We start from the raw sequence: 20,057 nt of genomic DNA, 5'->3' as shown, positions 1-20,057 counted from the left end.
AAATGTCTAGGCTCAGGGTTTTTCTTTCTTTTTAAATGGAGAGTTATCGGGTTTGCAAAAATGACATACTTGTAATTGTGCACGATTTCCATACTGCATGGATATCAAATGCCAAATTCCAGCCAGTCGGTCAACTTCAGCAAAGTTGAATTCCATGGATATTTTTGTGTTTTCTTCCCTTCCCTCTGCCCCCAAAGTGAACGCCGGAAACCACTGTCCCCTCATTGATTACAACTCTCCCATATTACTGCAAAGCACTAGAATACTTATAACAATAACATTGTCCGCTTTGGAGAACTTAAAGCCATGGAATAGCTCCCTTCATTTTCATGATGATGGACCTGGTTCAGGCAGACAATTGATAGGCTTTGATTCAATCATAACATGTCACTGGCAAGATGAGGGGAATCCGACATCCTATAGATAAATAACAATAACTCACCCCCTCCATGTCTAATATCTAATACCCCACGCACAAAGCTGCCTTAAACAGAATGTTATTAAGGTTGCAAAATCAAGCACTAAAAATGTAGGCAATGCCAGATTTATTCAGCCCTTTTGTGGGTATGCATTATGATAGTCTTTAATTACATGATCGCATACAATTTTTTTTCTCCACACAGAACCCCTGCCTCATTCACTGCACAGAAGGGACAGTGCTCACACAACCTTAATTCTGGCATTTCTTAACTTTTGAGTGCATGACTTTTGCAACCTTAAGGTCCTTTAACATATTTTGTGTATCATTTTCTAGGGCTTTTAAAAAAGCAAACTGAAAATAGAAATGCCAACCAGTGGCATCATATTGACACCTACATGGCTTATTAGCAGGGTCGAACTCTTCAGATGCACCCCACAGACCACTGCCACCTGAGCTAACTGAGCACATGATAGCAGTAGTAGGTTGGCATCCTCTATGTGGACCAGCACTGAAAGGGGATGAGACCCTTTGCAAGTGGGTTTCTCAGATTTTTTTTCTGACATCAGAGGAATGGTGAGATGATAATCTTGGGTTCCATTCCAGGCTCTGGATGGCAGGGGCAGCTCTAGCCATTTCGCCGCCCCAAGCATGGCGGCACGCCGCAGGGGGCGCTCTGCCGGTCGCTTGTCCCGCGGCTCCGGTGGACCTACTGCAGATGTGCCTGCAGAGGGTCCGCTGGTCCCGTGGCTTCAGTGGAGCCACGGGACCAGCGGACCCTCCACAGGCACGGCTGCGGGAGGTCCACCGGAGCCGCCTGCCGCCCTCCCGGTGACCGGCAGAGCGCCCCCTGCGGCATGCCGCCCCAAGCATGCGCTTGGCATGCTGGGTCCTGGAGCCGCCCCTGCTGGATGGGAGTATTTGGCAAAGTTTTCACCCCTTGCTCTTTATCCCAGTCCCATTCGTTTCACCTAGCCCATCCAGTCTCTGCTCCCAGGCTTCTCATCTCAATCCCAGTTTCTCCCATCCCCACAGCCCAGCTCCTCATCAGATCTGTCTGCCCTCCAGTCCCAGGCTTCCCTCTGGTTATCCTCAAATCTCAGTCTCCCTCACCTTTTGTTTTCCATCCTGGCTCCCAGTCTCTTCCCCTAGGTCTGACTCTTGTCTCTTGGGCAGTCAGTTCAAGCAATGTTGTCCTCCATGATGCATTGACCTAATAGATGGGGCATTGAGAGCACAGGAGAGGCAAGCTCCCTGCTCTAAGTTCTGGTGCCCAGACCTGGATGCAGTATGGCCTGGTGCAGCTGGGAGATGAAATTGCAGGGAAAGGCCTGCTCATCCCCCTGCAGCCCTGAGCTCGAACCTGCTCCGTGCAGGTGGAATCTTCAGGAAACTGCTGCAAAGCTAAGCATGTCTCTGCTGAGCATGTGCAAACAGCAGCTCTTCCCAAGGCTTAGAACTTGACCAAATTTGGGCAGACTTTCACAGGGAGGGCTCAGGCTATAGCTTTGAAACTAAAGCCACCCACCTGCCAAAGTTCAAGTCCCAACCCCAAGGCACAGAGGTGCTAGAGCGTCTCAACGGAAAGGTTTCTGGACTCTGTTAACGTGGGCAATACAATGTTTGTCCTTGGCCTTGTTCCTGTAACCGTTCCCTGAACTGTTTTGGCTGAAATTTTCCAAAAAGAGCTCAGCCTGAGGGAGAGAGACATCCAGCATGGAAAACTTTAGCCTAAATGGTTAGCTTGGCAATGGTACAAGCAGGGAAGTGTAAGGCAACCCTAATAATAGATGTGACCAGCTCTGCCTATAAATTGAGGCTTCTTGTGGATACGTCTGAGCTACTTATGTGCTACTCTTGCTTATTATAACATCCAGAGGTTGAACATCTATTGAACCAAAGATAAGCTGTCTTCTGCCTTTACAGTAGAGCAGTTCTATTTTGTCCATAGAGTGGACTCCTACTTACTTATTGAGGACCACCTGCCACTCCCTCTGCCTCTCTGATTTGTTTTCAGTGCATTTATTCTGTGCTCCTTAGTGTCTGGCATGTGGGGTTTATGCTGTGGAGAACATTCTATATCCAGGTCACATGGAGCAGGAGCAGCTGCAGAATAAAGCTATTGTGGAGACTGTTACCAGATCCTGGCCCACTTTTTGTTTAGCTAGTTAATGTACAGAAGGAATTTGGAACATAATTGGTCAAAACTTGCATCAAATACTCAATTTACACCATTTTTAATGCCATCATGAAGTTCTCTCTACTGCTGTGTTTCTATACAGAAACTTTTGTCCTCCAAGCAGATACATTCTGGTGGGATGAAGTAAGTCTCTGTACAACTGTAGATGCCAACGTCTAAACTTTGCTGGTGGTGGTAATACCAAAACTTGTTATTTAAGGGAGATTAGATCCATTATTCTTAACATGGTTCTTATTACCCAGGGGCTCAGTTCTATCCTCACTGCTAAAGACTGTGCTGTTTCTAGGCTCTTAAAAACGTTATAGTAATTTCCTCAACTAGGTAATTTCATTTATTGCAGGGGAGTAAGGTGCAACTTTGTGTCACTTCTTATGAATGTTAATGAGTTCAACCCTGGGAGTAATGGCATAGGAAAGTCAGCTGCCACATTACAAACCCAGCAAATCACAGTTCAGAACACTTGGCCTCAGGAGCAGCTGAAGCGTACAGCCAGTGTGGAGACCAAGTTAATTTTCCACCGCTAAAGTAGAGGATTCCCTTAGGAGTAATGGCCTGTGCCAAATGTTCTTAATTCTCTGATTGACAAAACAGAGAGAGAGAGAGCGTTGAAATCCCTCACTCCTTTCCTATCCAGATGGCTCCATTCCTTTACCTGGATAAATAATGCTGCTCATCTTCCAAAGGTTTCCTACCGCTCTCGCAATGCCTGGGCAGCGATTGACTGTTCTGAAGATCTTCTGCCACTTTTCCTTCCTCCAGAGCTAATATCCATGATCGCAACAGCCTTTTTCTGGGTATAAATAATAGCTATTGTCTCCCTTGGCCTTGCCCACCCCAAATGCTAATGTCTAAAGATTTAGTTTTTCCACCTTTGCCTTCTGTAAAACAGTTTCATGGTTCCAGTACCCCCAAGGACGGAACTGGTTGTTTTTGCCTTTCTGGCTTTCCAATGCACCCATCACTGTAGTTTCTAGGCATAGAGTTATGTGAGCTTCATATGTCATTATGAACAGGACAGCGTGTTGCAAGTCTTTACGAAGGTTAGGAAGTATAAACTAGCGGGTAGGTCACTGGAACTGGGGTGATCTGGGTTCAGTGCCTTCGCTCAGCCATGTACTTCATTGGTGACCTTGGGTGGATAATGGATCTAATCTCCCTTAAATCACAAGTTTTGGTATTAACCCTTAATTTACTCCGTGCTTCAGTATCTCATCTGTAAAAATGGTGACCCTGTTTCCTTAATCACAGGAGTGAAGATACAATCCATTAATGAGTGTGAGGTGCTGGGATGTTGTGGTTGTGATGCTGGCAGACCAAGGCCACGGGCTCACTCGATGCGTAGCTGGAAACCAGTCTTGCTTACCCGTGTCTTTGCATTATCAAAATAGATATTAGACCTTAAGCTGATAAGAATGTGTTTCATAAAATGCTTGTGGGAGGCTGCATGTATTGTGTTATGTCCTAGGGGCAGCCGGTGTAGGAAGCAATCACTTGAGGCCAGAGAGCAGACAGCTAACCAAAACCTCCATTTTATTTACAGAAACAGAGAGCTCACTCAGCCGGTTGAAACCGGCTGAGCTATCCCTTAATAGTCTAACTCAGTTGCCATAGTAACAAAACCCATGACAACCAAATACACAACATATTGTTCTCCCTCAACAATACTCAATGTTCTAAACCGAGAGCAAGCATTTGTGTTGTAAACCTCTGACTATGTAACTCATGAAACTGGGGTAACAAGCCTTGTGGAATGCAAATGATGGTCTCTAACAAGAAGATGTTAAATCCTGTTAATTAAATGCAAACAAGCCATTGTGCGAGATCAAGGATTAAAGCCTTTAAGTGCATTCCTCCCCAATCCCATGAAGGAGGGACCTGCATGGAAACTTGCTATCAGCTTGATTTCTGAGGGAAGAACATATAAAAATGATCATCTCTTTGCTGTTAGAACTCTCTGAGCCAGAGACTCTAAACTAAAGTGAGACCTCCACCCCCCCAGGGATATCCCTGGGTTTGCCCTCAAAGACATTTTGAATTGACAGATCACTACAACTCTGTCACTTTTTTAAGATTTAGATTGACGCTCATTTGTGTTTATATGCTTGCTTGCTTTAACCTGTAAATAAGACTTTTTCTTAACTAATAAACCTTTAATTAGTTTTTATTGCAGAATTGGTTACAGATATTGTCTATGAGATCTAAGATAATTGATCTGGGGTAAATGATTGGTCTCTTGGGCCTGGGAACAACCTGAATATTTTGTGGTTTTTGGTGGAAGTGGCCATTTATTGCCAAGTCTAGCTTGCCTGGGTATCAAGATAGACTGGAGCCTGAGGAGACTGACTCCATGGTAAGACTGTTGTATTTCAGGAGTTCACATTTCTTACTGGGTTGGTGAACACACTACCAGTCTGGGGTGTCTGCCCTGTTTTGACAGTCTGCCTTGAGGCAGGCATTCAAACTCGCGAGCCACTCCAGATAGCGTGACTGTGGTGATAAGGGCCAGGTACATATCTACATGCTAGACATGGACCTAAACAACCCCCCAAATCTGAGCATCCCTGAACTTTGGACAAATTGGCACCTGGTTCTGACCTTTCCTTGAAACAGCTGAACTGTAACCCTGGATCTGGACACCTCTCCACTTGGGGGAAAGTTCAGCTCTGTCTTGTGAAATGTTTAAAGAGGGGATCAAGCTCATCGCTATCCAGCTTAGAACCATTCTCGCCGGCAGAACACGTTGAACTCTTTTCAGTCAGGTCACAGCATTAAAGACAGCAAGTCAGGCACGGCCTAATGATGGAGGGTAGGGTGAAAGTATGTTTATGTGAATAAGAGGGGAATAGTGTGTGGCTATGTGTGAAGAGAAATTCTAGGTGCCTGGCAGCCTTCAGATCGGCGATTTCTTGGCATGCACAGGAGCAGCTTCTGCTGCCAGTCTCGGATATATAAATAACTGACTCCTTCCAACTGTAGGCTTTGCAGTGCAATGTATGGATGGCTGTTCTGGCAAGGCATGTAGGACACTGTGCTATTTACAAAGAGCATGGGCATGGTTTACTTTCGTTGGAGTCAATCAGCATCTTTTTCTCACTAAAAGTCAGCGACCTTTGATTTTTATTGAAATTCCTTTCCAGTATTGCAGGGAAATTGATCGCGCCAGTGAAAAATGTTATGAGGAAACGCAGGAAAGTCTCTCTACTTCTCAAAACACTCCTACTGTTTTCTGCGCCCTAAATGTTGCTCTATGCTAAGTATAACATACAGTCTGTTATCCTTATGAAAACAAAAAGATAATTCAGTGCAGTTGTTTACACAGCTAAAAGCTATAGGGCAACTTTCAAGCAACAGAAACACCAACTTTGTAGCAGAGGCTCAGTAGGGTGCAATCAACTTTTGTCCAAATTCACAAGACAGGTGCTGGTAAAAACCATCTTTCTAGAACAGATACAATTACAAGATATTTTGCTGCTTTCCTCTGTCTCAGCCCAGTTCAGTCTAGCTGACTGATCAGTAGTGCCTGACTTCTTGTATTGCATGTACCATGTATACAATGTATACATTGGATACATGTATGTGCTGCTTGTGGGTGGGTGGCACAGAAGCCGTGATATCTCCTTTCACTTGGCTCTGCACCAAGATAAATGGTCTAGCTTCTAGGACTGTTTGAAAGTGCAGTGCATTGGACTAGTGTGAACTTGTCACATTGTTTAAGGGTGTTATCCAGTTGTCACTGGTACTTGTATCTACATTATCCAGTTTGCTGAGTACATGAGACAGGAGGTCCTGCATACTGTAGTCTTCCTTTTTTTTTTTTTTTTAAGGGACATGGTACCATTTCAGTTTCCAATTATGAAATTGAAGCATGGTCCCCCAGCGAAAAGGGGGACTAAGTAAGAATGGAACTGCTTTCAGTTCTAAGCTGTAGCCTTTTGACTAAAACCTGAGGCTGGATTAAACTCGGAGGCTGAGCTCGTATTGTTTCATAGACTAAACCAATCTACATTTGCTGCTGTGGACGGGACTTCTTGTTTGCTTTAGCCGTACAGTCTTTAGTTGTGCTTAAAATGGAAAAAGTTAAGTATTTGCAAATATTTATTCTAGGGCAGTGGGTTTAAAAAACTGTCTATTTGCAAACCTCCTTGCTTTTTTTGTATTGTTCATTTGTCTCTCTCCTATCTGTCTTCACTCCCTTTCCCTCAGTGAAATAGCTTTTTGGTTACTCCAAGCCAACACAATTAAACTAGTCGTTAATTTGCTGTGGAGAGCTGGGTATATGGCCTCTTTTGGAGGTCAGAATGTCTTAGACAGCTGCACTTGTGTTACCTCTGATTCTCCCTCCCTCTGTTGTCCCTTCTGTTCTCTCTTATTGCAGGATTGCTGGCTGTGCAGAAATTTTAGGAAGGAATATGACCCTAGAGACTCTTGCCTGAGGTTTTTCATCCAAACAGGGGTTCTAAAGAGATGGCTTTCCCAACCTGCTCTATGCCACGGTCAAAAGCTTTACCTCCTTCCGTGTGTCTGGCTTTATTAATACAGACATTGACAAGAATGAAGTGCAGCTCAAGCCTTCTGTCCAGGGTTGGCTGCTCTTTGAGTTCCTCCCTCAGGACTGCTCAGCCCACACCCTAGATAGTCAGTCAGCCTCTCTGTCATCTCCCTTATGTCCAGGTGGGGTAATGAGTCATCTGCCTTAGTGAGACAACAGAATCCATTTAACCCTTTCTGGGCATCTGCTAACAGGGTGTGTTAGGCAAAAGCCTCCAGCCTGTTAACACTATCGAACCTCCTAACAGGTCTCTGCCCAAACAGGCTTGAACAGAGTTGAGTTTGCTACCACTTGACATCCTGGAGCGTCTGAGCTACCATGTTTGTAGCCCTCCCTCATCTTCCCACTCGGATACTTAGGAGATTTACGGTGTAGCCGTGTTAGTCTGTAGCCAATGAGGAGTCCGGTGGCACCTTAAAGACTAACAGATTTATTTGGGCCATAAGCTTTCGTGGGTAAAAAACCCACTTCTTCAGATGCATGGAGTGAAAATTAGATACCGGCATAGATGCTGGCACACTTGTAGAACACGTCAATCTCCCTGGACATTCAATAGCAGATTTAAAAGCAGCCATCCTTCAACCAAAAAAACCTTCAAAAATAGATTTCAAAGAGCAACTGCAGAGCTACAATTCATTTGGAAACTGGACACCATTGATTTGGGCTTGAATAGGGTCTGGGAGTGGCTGGCTCACTACAAAAGCAATTCTACCCCTCTGGGTATTGACACCTCCTCATCAATTATTGGGAGTGGATCACATCCACCCTGACTGAATTGGCCTTGTCACCACTGGTTCTCCACTTGTAAGGCAACTCCTTTCTCTTCATGTGCTAGTATATCTATGCCTGTATCTGTAATCTTCACTCCATGCAGCTGAAGAAGTGAGGTTTTTTTTTTCCCATGTAAGTTCATGCCCAAATAAATGTTAAGTCTTTTTAAGATGTCACCGTGCTCCTGGTTGTTTTTGTAAATCTCCTAGGATGTCTAATGGCGTCTCTCTAATGTTGTCGGCTAGGATTGAGAAACAACATACTCTACTCTATGGCCCCAAGCTTGAGTTTTCTAAATCAATGGCTAACAAACTACAGTCTACAGTTCCCCCAGCAGTCCATGGAAGCCTTCCTGGTGGTCTGCAGAATGGAACATTTTTCAAGAATTAAATTAGGGTGGGTGGAGAGTGTTTCTCATGAAGTGGCGTCCAGAATGGAAAAGCTGGAGAGCCACTTCTCTAAACTATTCGGTGGAGTATAAATTCTGTAAGGCATTTTGCTAAACATATCAACGATGGACACATTTAAGATCTAGCAGCTCCATCCTTAAAGGAGCTGTAATTTGGGTCATTACATTTACTTGGCTTGAGTCTCCTCTTTGCATAAGCAATAACACGTTCTCTGTCATCCTGGACCTCTGCCAGTAAAACTCCTAAACCTTTCTTACTAGCATCTGTCTATAATGTAAAGGGTCATTTATCGTCTGTGTGTAAGCAAAGACTGAGGTCTTTCATCACTTTTAGTCTGAGGCACTGCAATGCCTGCTCACACTCTGGGGACTGTTCCTACTGAGACTGTGGCTTTGAAAGGAGAAATCTCTCCTTAGGTCTTAAAGTCATTGCACTATTATAGCACATGGCCCCTAAATTCTAGATGTTATCATTCTGGTTGGCCCGACAGTGATCTAGATGGGTTCTTGTCATTTTATCGTGACTCTCTTCTTCTAGTCTATGGTAAAATACTCAGGGATAAACATTTTCTCTTTAACTGATACGCTTGAGCCCACATAGATCAACTTACTTAATGGGAAAATAATTCTTAATTGAAAAGCTTTTCCAGGCACCAATCCACTTTGTAGTAAGCTAATGCAAGTGATCCTATTCCAATTCCCATGAAAGCGCAGGCCTTTACCCCTGGAGTTCAAGGACTAAGCTGTAAGCAGTGTCAGGCTACTCTCCCTTTGTGTGGTCGGGTCATCCTAAACACCCTTGCCCAGGTTTTCATGGGCACCAGTGATGATTCAAAGCCAAATTCCCATTGACCTGGGTAAGTACCAAGCTGCCATTCATGCCTGAAAATCTCCCCCGAAAAGCAGGCCCGCGCTCACACGCTATTCTCTCGTGTGGGTGCATGCATGTGTGGGTGCATGCATGTGTGGGAAATGCACTCTCATTGCAGCCATTTTTGACTAATCCACAAGAAGTGCCCTGAATACAGACTGGGGTTCCTCACTGTATTCTTAAAGACATGGCCCATAGAAAACAGCTTTACTTCACAATACACGTCTACAATCCATCCATTGCCACCTAGCTGTGCTAAATAGTTTGGTTCCTAAAGTAAGGGGACAATATTCCTTACGGGGGCCCAAAATGCAGTGTTTGGGTCTGGCTGTAAACTAGCCAAAGGCAGAAGGCAATATTGGTTGGTCTTTAATCTTTTTTTAAATGACAGATCCAAATGGCTGCTGTTGCTTTTTGCACCAAGGTGGCCTAGTACCACCTCCTCTCTAGCATGTTACGCATCCATTTCCAGAGTCTGCATTTTTCTCCACCCATGTTGTGCCCTTGGGAATACCAAGATCCCATGCTGTCATCCGATGTATTGGATTTCAGTCTCCATGAAGTCATGAGCTTCTCTGGTGGGCTACAGAGAAACCCTTTGTCCAGGCAAGTGAAAAAGAAACACAAAAGGGAGTTGGATTTGTTTCTCTCAGAGTGAAACAGGAGTAAGTCCACTGAAGTCAGAGTTATAGTAACATAAAAGCCGTGTGGGGAGAATCAAACTCACTGTCATTTCAGTTAAACACCTCTGCAGTGTAACAGAAGCATTTTTTCTCTACCAGTCTGTTCTCCTGGGCCCATTGAAATCAATAGAAGAAAGTTCAGAGGGAGTTGGGGGGGAGGTTTATAATTATAGGGATATTGCCTGTAACGAAGAGTAGTCAATTCAACGAGCCTTTATTGGAAGGGCAAACCAGAAAAGTGTGGTCAAGTCTAAGGAGAAACCCTGAGCTATGGGAGGTATGTGATAAAGAAGATCTGCCCAGGATAAGGCTACATAGTGTGTTTTTTGGTTTGTTCCCTTGTGTCCATTTGTCAGTAATGTTCAGTCTTCATCTGTTGCAGATTGCTGCGTAGTGCAATGTCTCCTTTCTCCCAGGGCTAGGAACAATTTTTCCTTGTTGAATATTAATGAGAAGCCTTTTATGGTGCCTGATGATTTGGGGAAATGTATTTTTTTTTCTTTCGCTCCCTCCTTCTATTTTGCACACTTGGCACTTGCTTTGCATGACATGAAGCGTGTGTTCATATGGTGGTTTGGACAGCCGTGTGTGGGGATTGTACGATTAACTGCAAGTGCCGTGCTAAACACGTACATGGGGGAAGCACTACACAGCCATACCTTTCTTGCACTCAAATGGAAACTCTTGGTGCTTTGCTGTACATGTGGTGATAATGCCCCAGAACAGAGAACCCTGTCCTGCAGTCCTTTAGCAAATCCTGCCATTAAGGCGGAGAGCTGAAATGGAGCTAACCACAGTATAATGTGTATTTTCTAGTCCAATCTGAAACCAACTCCTTTCTCCAGTCCTCTCCCCACCCCATCTTTGTTACATGCTCCCTCTCTCTTTCTCCTTAATCTTAACTCATGGAAGCTGTTCACAGCCCATTAAAGGATCAAATATCTTCAGAGGATGATTGGAGCTTTCATTAACATTTTTCCATCTTGCAGTTCAATTCCCTATGTAGGAAACCCTGACTTAAAGCATGATTCAGAGGGTAGCAATGCCATTTGGATATTATGGAGTTTGGATCCAGAGCCCAGATATTAGTATTATGTATTTGTACGAAGCAGGCTGTCTCTTCTCCCCAGACATTCACTGGAATTCAGTTGGAACATCATCTTTGCAAGCTACATGCTTTGTATCTTTAAACATTACAGCCCGATGTGGTCAAAGCTGAGTTGCTCCTATAAAAGAGATCTGGGCATATGAATAAATGACGCAGCACTGATAATCTTGCTTGTTTTACGGCCATCAAAATCTTCATCCTGTGATGTGGGATTGTACCGCATATGGCAATGCAAACAAGTATTATCTCTTAATTTAAATCTTTAACATAGTTTCCTACTTAGGTTCTCCTGATTCCTCTGCCCAAGGTTGCTTGGCAAGAATCCCCCAAAGTGACAGCTGGAGCGGTGAAACTATTGTAGGCCTTTTCCCACAGTGGAGTCCTGCAGCGTCAACTGTTTTCCAGCCTCTAGAGAGAGGGCCCAATGGCATGAGGTCACATTAATACCCATCTGAATCAAGCGATAAAAATAGGCCTGAAAAATACTGCAGAATACTAATAAAACTCTGAGAGAAATGGCTCTCCAATTCCCACACATCACTTACAAGCCTGGGAAATACTTGGGATGTGACTGTAACACGTGGGTGTGATGGGTTGGACCCCTTAAGGTGCCACCTGATGTGTTGGGATATCACTGAGCTCACCTGTTCTGCCAGCCAGGCCCCCCTTTTTACCTCTCTTGCTGAGCCAGGCTATCAAGCCTCCTCCAGCACACATGCAGGCAGGGCCACACCCAGCTGCAGAACGACCCAGATCAGCTCTGGGAAGCCTCAGTTTAAGGGACTTGCCCCAGCATTTAGGTGTCCACCTCCCTTGGAGTGCAGACCCAATGGTAAATTATGAAATCTGCCTCCCCCCTCAATGTGGAGGAAGGTATTCACAGCCTCTTACCCTCCCCCACAATTATGACTTGCACAAATGGGGTTATACTATAAACAAGAAATAAGTTTAACTACAAAAGGTGAATTTTAAGTGTCTAAAGAGAGAGCAAACAGAACAAAGCAAATTACTAAGCAAATAAAACAAAACACGCATCCTAAGCTTGTTTCACTAAAGAAATTGGTTACAAACAGTAATTGCTCACCCTAAATATTGTCACAGGTAGATTATAGAAAGTCTTGAAAGGCAGCTGCACTGGCCTGCAGCTGGAGGTTTCAGGTATTTCCACTCACAGACTGGATGCCCTCCCAGCCTGGGTTCAACCCTTCTCCCCTCAGTGCAGTTCTTGCTTCCAGGTGTTTTTCAGTGTCTCTTTGGGTGGGGAGGCAGAAGAGAACCACGATGATGTCACTCCCCTGCCTTCTTGTGTAGGGCGGGAACCCTTTGTCTCCCAGTGGAAGAACACTGGCATTCCAGGGGGTTGGTCCAGTCCCAGGTGACTCAGGCCCATGTCTCTGCAGGGCTGTGGCAGCCATTACTCGTAGGCTGTCTGGAGCGTCCACAGGAAGATTAAGCTCTTTCACAGTCCATTGTCTTTGCTAATGGGCTGGTTGGGGGTGACACCCAAAGTAGCATAGTTGAAATACAAATGCATAGTCAATATGCTTAACTTCAGATACAGAAATGCCACAGGCATACAAAGTGGATAATCATAGAATCTCAGGGTTGGAAGGGACCTCAGGAGGTCATCTAGTCCAACCCCCAATCACATTCAGTAACTGATAACCTTTCCAATGATATTTTACATGAGCCATCTTGCATAAAGTACATCTCAGTTATGTCATATTCATATCATAAGCATATTTTCATAAAGAATATGGAGTGAAATGTCACAGTGGGTTCCCTTGAGGTGCGGGGAGGGTGACCAGACAGCAAGTGTGAAAAATTGGGACGGGGATGGAGGGGAGTAATAGGTGCCTATATAAGGGTATGTCTACACTACAAGAGTAGTTCGATTTAACTTAGGTCGAATTTGTGGATTCGACCTGATGAATTCGAATGTGTGTATCCACACTAAGGACACTAATTCGACTTTGTGAGTCCACACTAACGGGGCAAGCGTCGACATTGGAAGCGGTGCATTCTGGGCAGCTATCCCACAGTTCCCGCAGTCCCCGCTGCCCATTGGAATGCTGGGTAGAGCCCCCAATGCCTTCTGGGGGAAAAATGTGTCGAGGGTGGTTTTGGGTAACTGTCGTCATTCAACCGTCACTCCCGCCCTCTCTCCTTGAAAGCGCCGGCGGGAACTCTGTTCGTGCACTTTTCTGGTCAGTGACAGCGCGGACGCCACAGCACTGCGAGCATGGAGCCCGCTGCGATCATCACTGCACTTATGGCCGTTGTCAACTCCTCGCACCTTATCGAACACCTCTTCCACAGTCAGCTGCTGAGAAATTGGGCGAGGAGGCTCCGGCAGCGCGGTGAGGACGTGAAGTGTGAGAGTGGCACAGACCTCTCACAAAGCACGGTACGCCGCGCCGTGGAGATTATGGTGGCAATGGGTCACGTTCATGCTATGGGACGGCGATTCTGGGCCCGGGAAACAAGCACGGACTGGTGGGACCGCATAGTGCTGCAGGTCTGGGATGAATCACAGTGGCTGCGAAACTTCAGGATGCGTAAGGGCACTTTCCTTGAACTGTGTGACTTGCTGGCCCCTGCCCTGAAGTGCCAGGACACCCGGATGCGAGCAGCCCTGAGTGTGCAGAAGCGAGTGGCCATAGCCCTCTGGAAACTTGCAACGCCAGACAGCTACCGGTCAGTAGCGAACCACTTTGGCGTGGGCAAATCTACCGTGGGGGTTGCTGTGATGCAAGTAGCCCACGCAATCGTTGACCTACTGCTCTCAAAGGTGGTGACCCTGGGAAACGTCCAGGCCGTCATAGATGGCTTCGCCGCGATGGGATTCCCAAACTGCGGTGGGGCTATAGATGGCACTCACATCCCTATCCTGGGACTGGCCCACCAGGCCAGCCAGTATATTAACCGAAAGGGCTACTTTTCAATGGTGCTGCAAGCACTGGTGGACCATAGGGGATGTTTTACCAACATCTACGTCGGGTGGCCGGGCAAGGTTCATGACGCGCGTGTGTTCAGGAACTCTGGTCTGTTTAGACGCCTGCAGGAAGGTAGTTTCTTCCCAGACCACAAAGTAAGTGTTGGGGATGTGGAGATGCCTACAGTGATCCTCGGGGACCCAGCCTACCCGCTAATGCCCTGGCTCATGAAGCCCTATACAGGTGCCCTGGACAGTGACAAGGAGCTCTTCAACTACCGGCTGAGCAAGTGCAGAATGGTGGTGGAGTGTGCTTTCGGACGTCTCAAGGGGAGATGGAGGAGCTTACTCACTCGCTCGGATCTCAGCGAAACCAATATCCCCATTGTTATTGCAGCTTGCTGTGTGCTCCACAATCTCTGTGAGAGCAAGGGGGAGACCTTTATGGCGGGATGGGAGGTTGAGGCAAATAGCATGGCTGCTGATTACGCTCAGCCAGACACCCGTGCGATTAGAAGAGCCCAGCGGGAAGCGCTGTGCATCCGGAAAGCTTTGAAAGCTAGGTTCCTCAGAGAGCAGGGTAACCTATGACTGTCCAGTCTCTTTACAGAGAAGCTGAACCTGCCCCTGTTTCAGTTACTATTGACTTTTTTCAGCGGTTACATACCCCGTTCACCAGGTTTCCCCCCTTCCAACACACGTTTAAAAATAAAGTTATTGGAACATTTTTAATTAACAAAGTTTTCTTTACTAACGAATTCTCGTTCAAGGGTTCCAACAGGGACGCAGACTGTGGTGGGTACGGTGTGCAGTGATGTACATACCGCTTCTACACTCGAGGACTGACAGGCTCCTGCTCCTACAGCGGTCTCTGGGGGGAGGACGGTTACCGGAGGGTGTGCAGGAAGGGGTGGGTTTGCAGGAAGGGGTGAGGGGTGTGTGGGAAGGGTGAGTAGGTGTGGGGGGATGATGGCTCTGGCTGGGGCTCAGGGCATCGGAGAGGTTCATGGCTAGGGTGGAAGGGCATGGTAAGGGCAGCCTGCCTTGCCATTTGTGGATGCCAGGCGCTCGGACCCTGGGGCAACATACACCTCCCAGACTGATCTGTGGCAGCAGACCCCTCGCAGAGTGACCCGGGTGCCTAGTGACTGCACTCTGTGTGTGACCTGCTGTTGATCCTGCCCCCATGTCTGTACCCTGGTAATGGTGGCTGTCCTATGCAATTAACAAACCCCTCCCCCCCCCTTCACACAAAGTCTTCTGCAAAGAAACATGACGGAAACAGTAATGAACAGCAAACTATTTTTAATACTCAACTACACAGTTGGGGGATGAAACTGGGATTTGGGATCGGGTGAGCCAGGAAGGCAAGCAATTCTCATACTTTAGGGAATGAGAGCTGTTTGGTACATGAGCGCTCTGCTGGGGTGGAGTGACAGTTTTCACGGCCCCTAGCGCCCCTCCTTCTTGTGATTTTGGGTGAGGGGGGGACAGGACTTTGTGGCGGGGGAGGGCGGTTGCAGATACACTGCAGGGGGGCTCTCTGCTCCTGCCTGCGGTCCTGCAGAACATCCACAAGGCGCCGGAGCGTGTCCATTTGCTCCCTCATTAGCCCAAGCAGCGTTTGAGTCGCCTGCTGGTCTTCCTGCCGCCACCTGTCCTCCCGTTCGCTGTGTGAGCGCTGCTGCTGAGAGAGGGTCTCCCTCCACTGGCTCTGCTGGGCCGCCTCGGCTCTGGAGCAGGCCATCACTTCAGCGAACATCTCGTCCCGAGTCTTTTTCTTTCGCCATCTAATCTGCGCCAGCCTCTGTGAGGGGGATGCCGGGGCAGTTCGGGAAAGAGCCGCAGCTGTGTGATGGGAAAAAGGAAGTGATTTCCTTCCAAAGATACATGTTTGCGAACACTGAACACAGTCTACTCAGTTTCTGTGAACAAGACCATACAGGGCACCTAATCTCATGTGCTCTCAGGACAAGTTCGAATTTTCGGCATTCGCTTTCATTGCCTGGGGTCTTGCACTGGAGATCGGACAAGCGGGGCAGGACAGCAGAATCCGTGTAGCAGCCAGGCCTGGTAAGCCGGAAACTTTAGGCTGCTTAACAGTTAATGGATAGCAGTGCCCTCCTGCTGCAGGCAATCTGGAAAGCATAAAGTCTGACCCTGTTCCAGCCCCTCGCGGCTGTCCCCGTGAAAGATCCCTGTATGCTTTTCCTCTGCAGCCTACAACACGTGGCTGTTAAACGACGGTCATTGTTATGCAAAGGAAAAGTCAAGCATTCACAATAGTAACATTAAAGTAATTCCCCTAATTAGATGCAGCAATCGCCGAGCGAGATCACCCTGAGGTGGGTCTCCAGGAGAAACAGCGCATGCTGCGTGAATCCCTGCACAGACCAGGGCCCTATGCTGCCATGCTGGTCGAGGCGATGCTCCCATTATACCTCCTGATGGCCTGGCGCGGAAGAGTGTGCTTCCACGGAGCACCCAACAAGGCACCTCTCCCCAGGAACCTCCTAAGGAGGCTTTTCGAGTACCTCTCAGAGAGCTTCGTTGAACTGTCCCAAGAGGATTTTTGTTCGATACCTATATGCATTGACCTTCTTTTTATATAGTTTTTATTCCTGTTTTGTTAAGAAATAAATGTTTACATGTTTATAGCACTTACCGACTGATCCTTCCCCTGATTTGGAGTCCGGGTTAACGGCCGGGGAGGGTTGGTAGGGGATCTCTGTGAGGGTGATGAAGAGATCCTGGCTGTCGGGGAAAGCAGTATTGTAACCGCTGTTGCCTGCCTCGTCCTCCACAAACCCTTCCTCATCTTCCCCATCGGCGAACATCGCCGAGAAACTGCCCCTCGACACTATCCCATCCTCAGAGTCCACGGTCACTGGTGGGGCAGTGGTGGCAGACCCACCGAGAATGGCATGCAGTGCCTCGTAGAAGCGGCATGTCTGGGGCTGGGCTCCGGAGCGTCCGTTTGCCGCTTTGATTTTTTGGTAGCCTTGTCTCAGGTCCTTGATTTTCACGCGGCACTGCGTTGCATCCCGGCTGTATCCTCTGAGTGCCATGGCTTTGGAGACCTTCTTTGGAGACAGACTCATCGCCCCACACAGCGATCAGATCCAAGACTTCCCGGTCAGTCCATGCTGGGGCCCTCTTTCTACTCTGAGATTGCATGGACTCCTCTGCTGGAGAGCTCTGCATCGCTGCCAGTGCTGCTGAGCTCGCCATGACGTCCACACAGGAAATGAGATTCAAACTGGCCAGACAGGAAAAGGAATTCAAATTTTCCCGGTGCTTTTCCTGTATGGCTGATCAGAACATCTGAGCTCGGCCTGCTGTCCAGAGCGTCAACAGAGTGGTTCAGTGTGGGATAGCTCCCGGAGCTAGTAAGTTCGATTTGCATCCACACCTAGCCTAATTCGACATAGCCATGTCGAATTTAGCGCTACTCCCCTCGTCGGGGTGGAGTACCGAATTTGAACTAAAGAGCCCTCTAGGTCGAATTAAATGGCTTCCTGGTGTGGACGGGTGCACGGTTAATTTGAATTAACGCTGCTAAATTCGAATTAAAGTCCTAGTGTGGACCAGGCCTAAGACACAGCCCTGAATATCAGGACTGTCCCTATAAAATCAGGACATCTGGTCACCCTAAGGGGGGGTGTGGCATGCTAGCCCAGAGTCAAAGGGAGCAACGTCGGCAAGACAAGCTGCGTGGGTTTTGGATCGCCGCTGTTTATGGGCTCCCATGGCTGCAGGTGAAGCAGTGGCAGCTGTTTGAAAGCCACTCCCTCCCTTCCCTGTTCCCGCAGCAGCTGCCAGCCCTGTTTGTAGCTGTGGGGTCGGACGACTGACTCTCTGCTCTGATCCTGCAGCACTTGATGTAGCTCTTCGAATGCATTCATCCCAGCCCTGTGGAGCTACAGGGGCGAGTCTCCCCCTCGCTTTGAAGATCATGGAGCCTCCTGGAGAGATGGCAGGAGGATCAACAATAGGAAATAAATTAGAAAGCAGAGGAGGGAGGAAAGAACAGAAGCTGAAAAGGACAAAGGAAAGGCAGGCGAGAGAGACTGGCCAGAGAATGGGAACAGGGAAGAGTAGGTTGCAGGAGGGAGTGCACCTATGTGCATGGGGGTAGGGCAATTCAAGCAAACGAGGTTGGGGACCCTTGTCGTACCTATAGAAGGAAGGATTGGCTACACTGGGTGCTTCGCTCTGGTGTAGCTGTACAGGTGCTGATCCTGCACTAGAGTTTGAAACCTGGGTAAGCCATGCTGGAAGAAGTCTCGCTTAATATCAGTGGAGCACATCTACTTTAAGTGTTTGCATCAGTACAACTATGTTGGTGTAGTGACAACACTGCAATCCCCCCAGGGTAAAACATCTGAAGGCACCATCTTTCTTGTTCCTCAAAATCTGATGGCCGTGAACAATACTTTTTTTTTTTTTTTTTTTTTTGAAGGGCACCTGCTATCTTAAATACTGAGGCCCAGGATCCTTTTGTGGGCGTCTTGTGCCTGCAAAGCTCCCTCCTGTATTTTGAGCATGCAGGTTACCCTTAGGCTCAATTTGGATGCCTCCCACTGCTCTCCCTGATTTTTGCACTCCGGTCAGGTAGGAATGCCAGGACTCCTCCGCTGCCTCTGTTCAGATACAAGAGCAAAAATGTGGGCATGGGTTTGGCAAGTGTAGATTGTGCTTGCAAAAGGGAGGCTGCCTGGCTGGATCTAAACACCCCTTAATGAGATTTGTTTTTTCTTTGAGTGGGGAACAGCTGAATAACAATTATATTCACTAAGATTAAAAGCAATTATCTAGAGGACAGGAAGGATGCTCTTGTCAAACCACTGGACTGGGACTTGGGAGCCCCAGTTTCAATTCCTGGCTATGCCACAGGCTTTCTGTATGACTTAATCGCTCTCTGCCTCAGTTTCCCATCTTTAAAGTGGTATCATGCTACCTTTGTCTTGCCTCTTTAGATTGTACACTCTTTGGGGTCAGCAACGGTGTCTGTGCAGCACCTTGCAGAAAGTTAATAGTAAACACACAACTATCTGAAAATGTTAAACACCCAAAGTGCAAGGAATTGTTCGGAGTGGAAGGGAGTCGCGGGGAATAATGCCTTAATTTCATCCCATTACTTCTGGCAAGTAAAATTTAAGCTGGATCTTTGGGAGACTATTGGAAAGACTGAAATGTCTGAAAGGAGACCAGATAATGCACTGTAGGAGATTCTGGCCTCTGGGGAACAGACAAAATGTCGTATTAGGTTTCTTCTGTCTTTAATTTCTTTGATTAGCTGACGCAGAAGATCTCCTTGAGACGACATTTTGAGGATTGCAAATATTTGAGTAAACATAGCTGGCAGCAGACTGATGTATGTTACTCAGCTCGCTGCACTACGGGGATTTAAAGTGTCCTTTTTCTTTGCAGGCACTGGTGTCACTACACAGTTACGCGGACAGTTTCCTGCCAAGTGCAGAATGGCTCGGAGACTGTGATCCAGAGGGTTTATCAGAGCTGCCGGTGGCCAGGACCTTGTGCCAACTTAGTGAGGTAAAAGCCCTTAATATCTTGTGTTGTTGTATATTCAAACTGCAGACTGGGCCCTGAACTTCTGATTCAGTTAATGGGTATCTGGACTGGGCTAAGCAAAACATGTAGGATTAGGCCGTATGGGACTGGATTCTGATCTTAGTTGACCCAGTATAAATTGAAAGTAACTCATTGAAGTTAAAGGAGTTGCTCTTGATTTATGCTGGTATAACTGAAATCGGTACCCTACCCTATGTCTGTAGCTTTGCTCTGTGTGGCATTTAGCTGTGCGAGCTTCCTCATACAGTTTTATTGAGTCACCTGGCATTACTGACCTGAAATACCACTACTCTGGCTCTCCAAGAACCCCAAGTGCACTGACCTACGGCAGGGCTTTTTGATGTGCACCAGAGCCAATGAGGGACTAAGATAAGGCCGCCAAACTCATTGTCATGTCAAACCTGTGCCAGGATTGGATTTCATCCTGGTGGGTTCCCAGAGATTATGGGCTAATAATGTAAGTACTTGATGCTGGGAGCCAGATCTTGCAAGGTGCTCAGAGCTCGTAATTCCCATTG

General features: G+C 47.1%; 1 protein-coding gene across 5 annotated transcripts in view; it reads left to right on the top strand.

The window, feature by feature from the left end:
- COL26A1 (collagen type XXVI alpha 1 chain) overlaps positions 1-20,057 on the top strand; it is a 224,745-nt gene that overhangs the window by 19,096 nt on the left and 185,592 nt on the right. For all 5 annotated transcript variants that reach the window (XM_044993587.1, XM_044993585.1, XM_044993586.1 and 2 more), the window contains exon 2: positions 19,378-19,500. In XM_044993587.1, coding sequence (XP_044849522.1) covers positions 19,378-19,500 — 123 coding nt within the window. The remainder of the gene's footprint in view (positions 1-19,377; positions 19,501-20,057) is intronic.

The sequence above is a fragment of the Mauremys mutica genome, chromosome 19 (genome assembly GCF_020497125.1).
Source record: "Mauremys mutica isolate MM-2020 ecotype Southern chromosome 19, ASM2049712v1, whole genome shotgun sequence".
NCBI lineage: Eukaryota > Metazoa > Chordata > Testudines > Geoemydidae > Mauremys > Mauremys mutica.
This window is presented reverse-complemented; position numbering and strand designations above follow the sequence as displayed.